Source organism: Vulpes vulpes, chromosome 6, assembly GCF_048418805.1.
Source record: "Vulpes vulpes isolate BD-2025 chromosome 6, VulVul3, whole genome shotgun sequence".
Lineage (NCBI taxonomy): Eukaryota > Metazoa > Chordata > Mammalia > Carnivora > Canidae > Vulpes > Vulpes vulpes.
In genome coordinates, this window is record NC_132785.1 from 102,939,024 (window position 1) to 102,951,465 (window position 12,442).

The window sequence follows — 12,442 nt, forward strand, 5'->3', positions numbered from 1 at the left end:
CCACCAGCTATATAACCTTTAGTGATTCTTTCCCCTGCGTCAAGCCTGTTTCTTCTCAAATTAAAGGGTGAGGCTGGTCCCAGGACACATTTCCAATTCTCCCCCTTAAAAAGGATGTGCCGGACGGTACCTCCCTGTGCCTTACAGGCTGAAGTCAGCCTCTGCTAATACAGTGACCAACTCAGTCCATCTGCACTACCTTCCCAGGTCTGTGCTTTGGACTGCGTTGCTTTGCCTTTCTCCCTTTCTTGTCATATCTGGAGGCAAGAAAGTGTTCTTCCAAGGTACGTTTCTCTCAGTAAGGCCACTGCTTCCTGGTCATGAAAATAAATGTCCTCCTCGGGGCAGCTAGGTGGCTCAGTGGTTGAGCATCTACCTTTGGCTCAGGTCATGATCCTGGAGTCCCAGGATTGAGTCTCATGTCGGGCTCTCCACAGGCTTCTACCTGCTTCTACCTCTGCCTATGTCTCTGCCTCTCTCTGTGTGTCTCTCATGAATGAATAAATAAAACCTTAAAAAAAAAAACCTTAAAAAAATGTCCTCCTTGTGTGGAAGGCAAAGCTTCAGTATAGCTATTTCTAAAAACCAAACTCATGTCTCAGAGGGGCAGTATGCTGTCTTTGCTTTTTCTGCAATGTATCCTCCAATCTTCATCTGAATAAGCCTAGATACAGACAGAGTGTCCTAAAACCACGAGTGATTGTTAAAATACTAACAGCTACCATTTATGGATCATAGGTTGTTTGCAGGCACCATGCTCAACTCCTTGTTGATAGCATGGCTTAGTAGCTTGCCCGAGTTGAGTGCACATCAGCCTGACCGCGGCACTCACTCTGAGGCACTGTCTTCTCCCATTTCATCTACCTAGACCCTTCCTTATAGCACCCATCTGCCTAAGCACAGCCGGCCTCTTGGAACCCACTTCATGAGAATTGGCCCATGCCTTTGGTTCACAGAGCCTCAGCACATGACTTTCTCCAACCAAGATCTCCTATCTATGTAGCCTGGCTTTCCATGCTCTCAGAGGAGCTCCCACTGTACACGCCTTCAGCCTCCTGGCCTGCTTCACGATATTGGAAATCTGGTTGTAGGGGCACCAAGGTCTGCCTGTCTCCCTGAATACCTCTTCCAGGTCCAATAGAACAGCTATGCAATCTACCTTACAGCCATCATTCACTCCCAAGCCTATTCTTGAATTAGAAAACCTGCATGCAAAAAGAACCAGCCCTTACTGTGGGCGACCTGAGTGGCCACTGAACATTGAGCATGGCTCCTCGGTATTGCTGGTGAACAGTAGAAAAGGACCTCAGGGCTCCACCTTCAGACCTCTTCTTTCTATCTTCATTCATTCTCCATGATTTCATGCTGTCTCACAGCTTTATATGACATCCATCTGCTGGCAGCTTCCAGATTGAACCTCTGGCCTGGACCTCTCTCCTAAATTCCAGAACTGCAGAGTTAAGTGTCCACTTGACACCTCCACAGGGATGTCTACTGGGCATGTTCAGATGAACTTATCCAGAGTGAAACTCCTGACTCTCCTTCCCCAACATGTACCCCTCTCAACCTCCCCATATCTGTAAAGGGTAATTCTATCCTTCCAGCTGTACAAGCCAAAAAGTCTTGAAGTCATCCTTGCTTCTCTGGGGATTTCACACCCCACATCTAACCCATTAGCAAATCCTGTTGGCAACTTCTTCAAAATAAATCCACAATCCAACAACCTCCTACCACCTCGACTGCTACTTCATTGGTCAAAGTTGCCGTCACCTCTTGCCTGGATTATTGCAACTCAGAGGGAATGTTGGCTGTGCCTGCTGCTTTGTAGGACTTCAAGCTGGCTCACGTCCATCAGGCAAACTCCTGAAAAACACACTGACCTTCCTGATTCTGTGATGTGTATTTGGCGTCAAACCCATTGCTGCCCACACAACAGAATGTGGCCATAGCTGTTAGAACTCATTGTTAATCGTGGTAAAAGCAAAGAAAACAAAAACCAATAAAGTAATTTCCCTCCACAGATAGTGTGACATGGCAACCTTCATAGAGATTTTCAGAAATTACCAGATTGCTTCATGCAAGACCTGCTACACAATTAGTTTAAAAATAAACAAAGCTTCATATCTGAGTCCCAGGTCCTGAAGTGTCTTTTGATAATCTCTTTCCTCAAAAAGATATATTAATTCATAGAGAAAAGGCCTTGAAGTGACTCCTTCCAAGAGCAAGTTGGAAAAAGTAGGTCACAGGATCACGAGGACCAAAATTCAGAAAGGTGTTCAGGGGAGGCGGTCTGGATTTACACATGATGCCCCAACCCATGTGCCTTCCAACACATGATAAATCCAGGGCTGCCAAGAGAAAGCAAGAGAGGAGAGTGCACTTGAGGGACATCTAATAGGCCTGTGTTTTGCCCTACCTACCTTTTGGAAGTAGTGAGGGATTCAGTGAGACCACCACCAATTTCCCTTTGCACACATGGTCTTACTCAACCTTGAGAATTCAAGGGTCTGAAAACAAGTCACTTCGGAGCCTCCCATGTGAGGAACCAGCCCCTGGTCTACTGTTTCAAGACCTTTGTCCAGCTGCTTCCAAATTGCCAAGCTCCCCCATTCCCCCTCTCTGCTTACCACCCACAGAGATGTAGGCTCCCACCAGAGGGGCCAGGGGGAGGGACCTCTTAACTTGGCACTTGAGCTTCTCAGACAATGAACCGGGGCGGCTCAGAGATTTCTTTTATTCCTGGAGTACAAGGACTTAAGCAGGTCCACTAGATCAAAGGCATAGCACCGCCTGGCCTTCTCTTTGACAAGTCCTGGGAGCCAGGCTGCAGCTTTGTGTTTGAGGGTAGCATTGCCAGACTTTGCAAATAAAAATAGGGAACACCATTTAAGTTTGAATTTCAGATAAACAGTGAATATATATATATATATATATATATATGTATATATATACATATATATTTATGAGTATATAGTATGAGTATGATATATATTAGTATGAGTATGTAAAATATTTGGGAGACACTTATGCTGACAATTTATTCCTCATTTGTCTGAAATCCCAATTGCATTGGGTTTTCTGCATTTTATCTGGTGATCCTATTTGCATGATTTTTAAACACACCAGTCAGTCCCAAATCAGCCTAGATAGAACTGGGCTTGCCATGTGGGGCGCAACTTCTGACCCCATCTCCTGTTCCCCATAGGCAGCCTTTTTGATAGGGCTGGCCGACCCCACTGTCAGAGCACCCAAGAAAGAAAATGCAAGGGAATAAATGCTCATGGCTGCCAAACGTGGCACATGCCCCCACAGTCAAGGGCGCAGGGATCTGCGAAGGGCCTTTTCCAGACCATCTGCCCAGAAAGAGGAGGTGGAAGAGAACTGGGAGTGCGGTGGCAACAGGTACTGGAGACTGGGGAGAGGGAAAGAGCCCAGCAGGGCAAGCATGGAGCTTTGAAGGGGACTTTGGAAAGGTGCCCCTTCAGGAGGCACTGATTTCCTGCAGAACAGCCACTTGAGCTACCCCTCCTGACACCTCTGCTGGCTCCCACTATCCCAGAACAAAACGGGCATGGTATCCAGGATCCTCTCATTCCATTTCCCCTTTTGATTTAACCCATCTTCTTCCTTCCCCTCAGTTTTCTGGAAAATGGTGGACATGGACACCTTATGGGCTGTTCTGGGCTTGGTGCAAACCATATCTGGGGAGCCCCACCACTTGGCGCCACATCCTTACCTCCTACACACAGACTAGGTATGGTCTGGCTAAGAGTGTGGTGATCTACACTGCACTGGTAGGCTTCAAACTCCATCCCTCCCTTGTTCTAGCTGTGTGGCCTTGGAGTACTTAGCACTCTGCCCCTCAATTTCCTCATCTGCAAACGGGGACTCTTGTCAAGATGGAATGGATTTACATGCAGGAAGCACCTAGAACAGTGACCAACATAGAGAAGACACTGTTTTACAGTGGGTGGTCTTCTGCCCCTGCAGCTCCACTCAACAGCTCCCTTAATCACCCTAGTGCCTCTGTTCTTAGTTCTCATCCTCTTGAGCCCTCTACTGTCCCTGATGCACACCTTCCACAGTTTTCTCTCACAGAGTGTCTGTGAGGCCGTGCCTTATCTCAAGGTTTCCATGATGCCATGCTCTTCCACGTTTCTTCTCCCTTCTTTGGCATCTCTGCTTCCTTCTCATGGCCATTTGCCTCTCTCAGTCCCTTCCAACCAGGCCCATTTCCCCAAGGTTCCTTCTAGGCATGGCTCTGTTCTCGTCTCTGTATCATTTCCCTTGGAGACCTCAGGTAACAAACAGATAGGAGGGCCAAGATAGCCTTGGATATGCTCAGACTATTTCTACAAGGGACACAAGCAACTATGTCTCCATGGTCATCTCTGGAAAAGGGCAGCTAGGGCTCAGAAGCTTCTGCTTTTCATTTCTACCTGTCTATAGGATGTGTGATCTTTCCCAGGTGCATTAATTACTTCTCTAATAGTAACTGCAAGGACAATGTGATTTTGAAGGAGAAGGGATGGGTCACTTCTGACAAGGCCCTTCTCTGTCAAGCAGTCTGCCTTTAAGACAGGGTGGGGAAGACTTAAGTCTAACAGTCTGAGCAGAAGCATGCAGTTGAGACCTAGAGTGACCCGTCCCTGGGGTCACCTGTAAAGAAATTTCAGGCCTCATTGGTGGAGGATGTGGATGGGGAGCAGGTATTTTGGTAAGCCAAGGAGATCTTGCAGGTTCCCTCAAAATCACACAGGGACCCACTCTGCCTTCCTATGAGTTGGGCCCTGCCTGCCCACACAGGGTCCCCAGCCTCATGGGGTGATCAAGGCCAGAGAAACACACATGGGAGAGTGTAGAGATCTCTGCAGGCCTGTATTCTGTGCTGCTATGTTTCTGGAACTGGCTTTGGGGGGGTGGGGGTGGGGATTCACCAAGGTCTTAGATCCATTGATTTTGCCCATCAGGTTTGCCTAAGGCACCTGTAGGCTTGCCAGGAGGGCATGAGCTCTTCAGAGACCAGGTGACCATTAGTGTCATGTAAGTCAGAGAACAGGCTATAAAATGGGTTAGAAAATGTAGATGCCCTCTCACTTTGGGGGTCTAGGTAAGAATAAATGCAACCCAGCTTCTATAGGTCTAAATATTTGAAAGTTGCATATTAAACTAACAAGCTATTAAATACAATATGTTGCCTTCTCTCAAGTTGACAAGTATACTTCATGGCATCTTTAAGGTGAAATTTGAATTTAGAATTGGTGGACTTCTTGGAGTTTCACACTGGAACATAGTGGTCTGAGGGCAGTCAACCCAGGGTTGGCTCCACACCCAAGCTCCATTGGCACTGGGAAGCACCTTGAGCACACATGTGTGATACCCAGCCCACATATCCCAGCTCCACATACATACTCACATCCACTCCCAAAAGTCATCCCTTTTTTGTCCCCCTGAGGTCCACAGGTACGCTCACCAGTGGCATTCCACTCCTGTTGGCAGAAAAGACTTAGATTCAAGTCCCGCCCTGGCATTGGAGTTAAGCTCAGGGAACTGGGGAGGGGACTCCAGGATCCCAATACCCGAAGCAAGATCCAGCAGCAGGGCATGCATGGATCTTGGGGAAATGGACTTCTAACCTGTGAACACCTGTGAATACTGAGCCCATGGCTCCTGGGCTGTGACTAGGAGGAGGAGAGCCAGAGCCAGACTCCTGATGTGTTGGTCACTCTCATCACTAGGCTGAGGCCAGTGCCTAGTGGGAGTGCAGGAAGCCAGTGAAAACTAGAAGGAGAAACACCAGAGGTTTCCTAGAAGAGTCCTTAGGATGCCCAGTACCTCTATGCTCCAGGTTGGGCCTCTGCCCGATACCTCGTGCCTTGGGGTCATTCAGGTATCATGGCCTCACACTCCTGAAACAGTGGGGACTTATTTTCTTCCTCTCACACTCTCTGACTCTAATCCCTACCAGCCTGTGCCACCTGGCTGTTCTCCTTGGCAGAAAGGCGACAAGAGGACTCTCTCTGGGGAGTCAGACCCCAAAGCCTTCTTGAGGCCATAGGACCCATTGTCCTAGGGTCCTGGCCTCCAATTACCAACCTGGTTTCCTCCCACCTTCACTGCTGTGTGTTGGTGGGAGTCACTCAAAGCAGGTGCACTGATCTCCAGAGAAGCAGGAGAGCCTCTGTCTCTCCTACACTCATACTCCTCCCCCATGGCCTGGACCAACCCTTTCTATTGACCCTTACCTTCCAGTGTTTCCCAACACCTACCTTGACTCCACCTAGCTTGCCTCCTTCTCCAGGCTCCTCCCCTGCTCCCAACATCTGCTGACCTACCCCCAGCTCAACTTTCTCCTTATTTCTGTCCAAATCCCTTTTATCTTTCAAGATACACTTGAGGCTCCAACCTCATGAAAGGTTCCCAATGCCTTCTGTTAATGCTTCTCCTGCTTTCTCACCTGTATTATCACCTGGACCCACACTTGATCAAATGAATTATATTCATGGTAGTACTTCATGCCATATGGCATTATTATTCTTTGCTTCTTATATAAAGATCATGGGACTGGAAGAGGTTTTAAAGACCACCTAGTCCAACCTTCATTTTTTTTAAAAGGTAAAACCAAGATAAAGGTTTTATAACATAGCCAGGCTAAACCTGTTGGAATTACATTCAACCCCCTTGACCCAGTCTGAGGCTTGCCCACAAATCCCTGCTCCTCTCCATATGGAAGTCTGTGTCACCCGGAAGATAGGGCAGTCATGAGAGACAATCACATGATATACTCATTAAATGGAAAATGGCACCTGCCTGTTGGCTGGCCCAGAGTCCAGAGCTGCTGCTCACTTCTATACACCTTATGCTTTTCAAGTTCTTTGCTATCTGTTTTAAAAAGATCCAGCGTGAAAACACGCTGAAAAATATAATTATCAAAAAAAATATATATATATAATTATCAGAGGTCACCCAGAGTTTCTTCAGGCCAGCCCCAATTCCCTGTTGTCTCCCCTTTTCTCCAGAGAGAACAAGCCCAATCCCTGCTCCACCACGTTAGGCAGCTGGCAGCCGGCTCCTCCTGCTACCAATCCCCATAATCCCATGCATTTTCATTTTGGAAACCCAGATTTGCATCATAACAAGTGCCCCTTCTGACTTTCCCAAGGGAAAGCTGGGGGGTCAGAGTAGGAAAGAGCTGAGTACACAGCCAAGAAGAAATGAAGTGGAGGGTCTAGGTTGGAGCCCCACTTTCACAGAGGGTGGGAGCAAGCAAAAAACAGATTGGGGACAGAAGAGCAGGGAGTGGCCCAGGGACATTAGGGGTAGGGACAGGGTGACCTGCCCAAAATAAGGCCCCTAAACTCCAAGTAAGTTCCCTGATTCAAAATCATCCAGGATAGGACAGAGCAAACATTTTTTTCTTTTCTCTCTCCTAGTCTGGTTGCCCAGCTCACTGCAAGGAAGAAAACTAGAATAATGAGCCACGTTGGAGACTGTCACCCGAGCAGCTCCGGAAGGACGTGGGCAGACGCCTGGCTGGGCGGCTGACTTTCTCTGTTTCTGGTTGAGATTTTATAAATATTCGGAGAGTCTGATCTGAGGCTGGTGGTGGGGAGGCGAGGGGAGCTGTGGAAGGGGTAGATAACTCAGCCCATGGGGGTTCTTGGACCTCTCCCAGGCCTGCTTTTCATTAGTGTCACCAAGGCAACTGCTCATCTGCTGTAGACCCCATCACGCCCTGCAAGACATCCACAGCATGTAGGGCTTTTCCTTTAATGGTGAATCTGCTGCCATCAGTACTCCTCCAAAACCCCACCCCTCAACCCCATCGCTTGCCTGGGGAAGAGGAGATAATTCAGGGGGGAGAAAAACTGATCCCAACTCTCCAAGGCTGGTGAGGAGGGAGAGAGGCACAATAGTCCCCTTCCAAAGGCTGCCATTTGTCCAGGACTGTTGGAGTTCGGGTGGTAACAAGCCCCTGGTAACCAGACTGTAGCAACATCCACTTCCAGCCACTCCTCTGTTTCCCTGGCTGACCCGACCTTTCACCCTCCACACACCCCTTTATTCTTGACCAAGGCAAACCTTTGCAGAGTGCCCAAGGAAGGACCTTACCAGTCAACATGCTGCTAAGTTCCAGATGCCCACTCGTGTACAAGCCCATATGGGTCTTTGGTTTCTCACCAAGGTGTCCAGAGGATCCTAAAAGGGTGGTGTTGGGGGAGATGGAAGCTGGCCAGAGGAGACAGGAGACCCATGTTTGCCAGGCTGTGAGAATGAGCAAGTAAACCAGAAGAGGTGATGGTTTTCTCTTGGAGAAAGGAAAGCTGGATTGTTTGATTGTGTGACCAGGTAGGGAACAGCACCCAGAGCCTGTAACCCCCACCTGGGCCCCTGCACCGCAGACACTCCCCCTCTCAGCACTGACTCCATGGAACTCCAGAGACCTGTTTAAAACTCGGCTCCCTCTGGCTGTGAGCTCCGTGGGGCCACAGCCAAGGAATCCCGGCCTCTGCCGTGTGCAGCGTCAGCACAGCACCTGCGCCAGAGGCCCTCAGTGATGTCTGCTGAAAGACGGGAAGGAGCATGTCAGGGGGCTGCAGGGGCTGGGTTTTCTGGGTTGTCCTTCTAGCCTGTCTTTGTGCTCCTGAGCAAACCTGAGCCAGAGCCTCTCCCCACCCCTCCTTTCTGTGGAATGCAGGTCACAGCAGCCTTACTGAAAGATCTGTCCTCAGACCCCTGGAGCCAGCCCTGAGGGCTGCAACTAGAAAGCCACAGAAGACCCCCTCCCCCAGCTACCAGTGGAACAGAACCAGGACCCCAAGTCATCTGGACTCAGACAAAGGCAGCTTCTGCCTCTTGCTTTTTTGTGCCTTTTCCCACCAAGATTGGCCCTGGAGGAGCAAACCCGAGTTCCTCTGCTGGTTTGAACAGGAAATTCCTGTCAGCTCGTTGGAGAGGCCAACCGGGGGAGATTTCATCACATAGATTCCCCCCGAGATACAGAATCATATCAAAGTCCTATCCCAGCCCGGGGTGGGGTGTTGGGGGAACAGCCGTCCTCTGACATCCGGTTCTGTGCCTCACTGAAGCAGCACTGCCAGCCTCTCTTACCTAAAGCTGGGGTGGGGTTTTCCAACTCAGCCTGGTAATGGGGAGGAGTGGAATGATTAGCAGTAATTCGGTGCATCGCTTTAGCTGACTGGGTGGCACAGGTGGTTTTTCGGTCTGTTCTGGTGGCAAATCTACACTGAAGAGGCAGAGAAATGCCAGCCCGGATGGCACAGACAGCGTGGGTTGAGAAAGCCTGCGGGGTGCAGATCCTTGCTTCTCAAAGTCGTCCTGGGGCCTGCGCATGGCCATCACCATGGGTATGCAATCTCAGGGCAATCTCAGCCCTTACCCTTAATCGGGGAATACGTTTTAACAAGACAGCCCGGTATTTGGAGGCACATTGGAGTTTGCAACGCACCTGATCTCAGGAGAGAATGTACGGGTGCTTCCATCTCTGACCTCACGGATTTTAATATCAGTTCTGTCACTCAGTAACAGTGTGACATTAGGCACAGAAACACACTCGCTGAGCCTCGGTTCCCTCATCTGTAAAGCAGAGGTGATGTTATCTGTCATAAAGGGTTGACAGGAGGCGGGGGCCCAGCACCAGTAGGCTCCAACCTAGTAAATGTTAGCAGCACAGAGCTGATCGCTCAGGGAACATTAATATCATCTACTTCCACAGAGCTGAGGCTTCAGCCGGCCCTCTTGCTGTTTCACTTGTATTTTCTGAAAGGACCCATAGACCCCTGACCAATAGTTGTCCCTTTCATCTCTAGTTCTCTCCTGGCCCCCCATGTGAAAGGAGGGTGGTGAGTTGTCCTTGTGGCAGGATGAAGGTGGGGGAAGGAGCTGAAGGAACAGACAGGCAGAGCCAGGTCGAGAGGAGGGACTTCTAGGAAGAGGAGACGCACACAGCATCTTTGGGAATGGAGCCTCATCATTCATTTGGGGAATATAAAAATTAGTGAAAAGGAATAAAGGGAAAGGAGAGAAAATCAGTGAGGGTGACAAAACATGAGAGATTCCTAACTCTGGGAAATGAACTAGGGGTGGTGGAAGGGGAGGTGGGTGGGGGGCTGGGGTGACTGAGTGATGGGCACTGACGGGGGCACTTGGCGGGATGAGCACTGGGTGTTACGCTTTATGTTGGCAAATTGAACTCCAATAAAAAAAATAAATTTAAAAAAAAAGGGAATGGAGCCTCATAAATGGTACTTTGACTGTTTCCCACAAGCTAGTAGCTTACAGAGTCTGGATTTCATTTCTTTTACCATCTCTACATTTCTTGAGAGACGATAGCGTTTGGTCCTTGCTGGGGAGGAGCACTGACGCCCCTCCCTTTGTTGTGTGTTGCCTGTTCTTCAGCCATAGCTCCCTCTTCTTCCCTTGTGCTGAGGTAACAGAGCCCTGGGACACACAGCCACAGGGGCCCGCTGAAGCCGTGAGGTCTCCACGGAGGCTGGGCTCAGTTTGCAGAGCTGCTTTCCCAACGGTGCTCAGCTGATGCTGCTTTTAATTATTTTAGGGGGGCAGAGACCAGGAATGCTCCTGGGTGTTCCTTGAAATGTCCTGGCTGGTTACCTGCCAGCTCGTCTAACCTGGCTCAGCCTCAGTTTCCTCCTAGGATGGCAATTCTGAAGATGCCATGTGAGTCTCTACCCATTCTGGGGACCCAGGGACGATGGGTAGCTGGAGGACTAAATGAGGTGATACTTATGAAGAGTATGGCACAGAGAACGCCGTCTGGGCACTACGCTAGCTGTCGTTCTTGTAGTTGTTAGAAGAGGTGAGCCTTAGGCGGTTGGCCTAAGCAGAAAACCACAAACAAGAAAGTGGTCTCCCATTTACAAATCGCAAGCACAGCCCCCCCCCGCCCCCCCCCATTCTGTGCAGCTCAGCAACTGACCCTCTCCTCCCCCACTTTCATTTTTTCTTTCAGCTGCAGGAGTTGACACATGTGGCCCACCAGGCTACCCCAGTGAATTTAAAGCTTTAAATAAATACATGCTCAAAACTGCTCCTGACCTGGGGACGCCTCCCCTCCCCCCTTCCTCTCCTGCTGGAAGCCAGGTCCAGGCAGAACCCTGGAGAAGGTATCTCCTCGGCACGTATGCGGGTCCCAGGGGCCCTGCATGGGGCGGACGAGGATCGTCCTGAGCCAGCACAGACTCTCCTCTTCCTGGGTTTGTTAGAAGCCTGACCAGGCCCGAGTCTTATGACTTCAACAGATGTTTCTGCTTAAGCAGCCCTGGCATCTTTATGGCCTGTTTTTTCCATTCTTGCTTCTCTTCCTCTGTCCCAGCAGCCCTGAACGCAATTTGGACTTCATTTTCTTTCTAATGGTTACAGGGATAGAAAGGACTTTTATTATTTTTTTTCTTTTTCATTTTTTCCCCCTTTTTCCTTAGCTCTTCAAATCACACACACACATACACACTCCAGATGCATTCAGATCTGTGCTCACGGTGTGTATTTGTTAATGGCACTGGCATTTATTTCACTTAAGACTTAGTCCCATTTTAGAGCCTCCTTCCCTGCCTGCACTCTCACCTCACATTCATCCGCTGCCTGTCCCCACACAGGTCACCCCAGGACAGCCGATTGGTGTGTCCTCCCAGATGCTGATTCTGAGAGCTCACACTGGCCTCAGTCCCTGGCCTGCTATGTGAAGAGCTTTGCTGTGTGTTAGTTAGGTTCTGTGTGTCAGGGAAGGTTTGGGCTGGGTGATGGAGTGACAGTTGAGGCTCAAATGGCTAGGTATCTCTTCAAACTCCCTCGGCCAGCCGTTCTACAAAGGCTCAGGTAGGGCAGTTGACAGTTGTTACAAAATGAAATCTGTCTTCCACGGGTAGGTCACAAGCTTGAAACCAGTCTGGCTGCTCCTCACATTGCCTATAATCCCACCCAGCTTGCCTGCATAGCAGGGTATTCATGTTCACCTGCCCTGCAGGGTTTGGGGTCACCTGTCTCAGAGTCTGGTTCCCACAGCAAAGAAACCCTGGAGACTTCAGGTCTTCTGAGGGCTTCTCTATGTTAAAGGCACCTGGAACTCGGGTCTTCTTACTGCATCCCAAGACTGAAAAATAGACCTGGATTTCACCTCGGGGGTGCGGGGTGTCCTACTGCAGGTATAGACAGACCTACCTGGAGTCCTAAATGTCAGTACTACCTACAGCCTTACTTGACATTCGCCACTGCCTTTGAGGGGCCATCCAATCTTAATTTTTCCATGTCCCTGTAACATTTCTACCTAAGAGTTTAATGAAGCACTCACCTCTCAGGGTAAGGCCATAGCTGAGCTACCTACCAACTACCGCAGACTACAGTGAGCCATTCTGATACTGACCATGGGGGAAGGTGAAGTCTTCAGAATGTCCTATCTCCAACA

General features: G+C 49.5%; 1 protein-coding gene across 3 annotated transcripts in view; it reads left to right on the plus strand.

Annotated features, from left to right (window-relative positions):
• The window catches only part of RAD51B (RAD51 paralog B), a 717,101-nt gene that overhangs the window by 663,676 nt on the left and 40,983 nt on the right, over positions 1-12,442 (plus strand). The window contains exon 11 of one of the 3 annotated variants that reach the window (XM_026008457.2): positions 7,434-10,244. The exons of the other annotated variants lie outside the window; for them this stretch is intronic. Within the exon in view, the coding sequence (XP_025864242.1) occupies positions 7,434-7,474 (41 nt within the window). The 3' untranslated portion in view covers positions 7,475-10,244. Of the gene's footprint in view, positions 1-7,433; positions 10,245-12,442 lie in introns of those variants that run through there. 3 annotated transcript variants of the gene reach the window in all.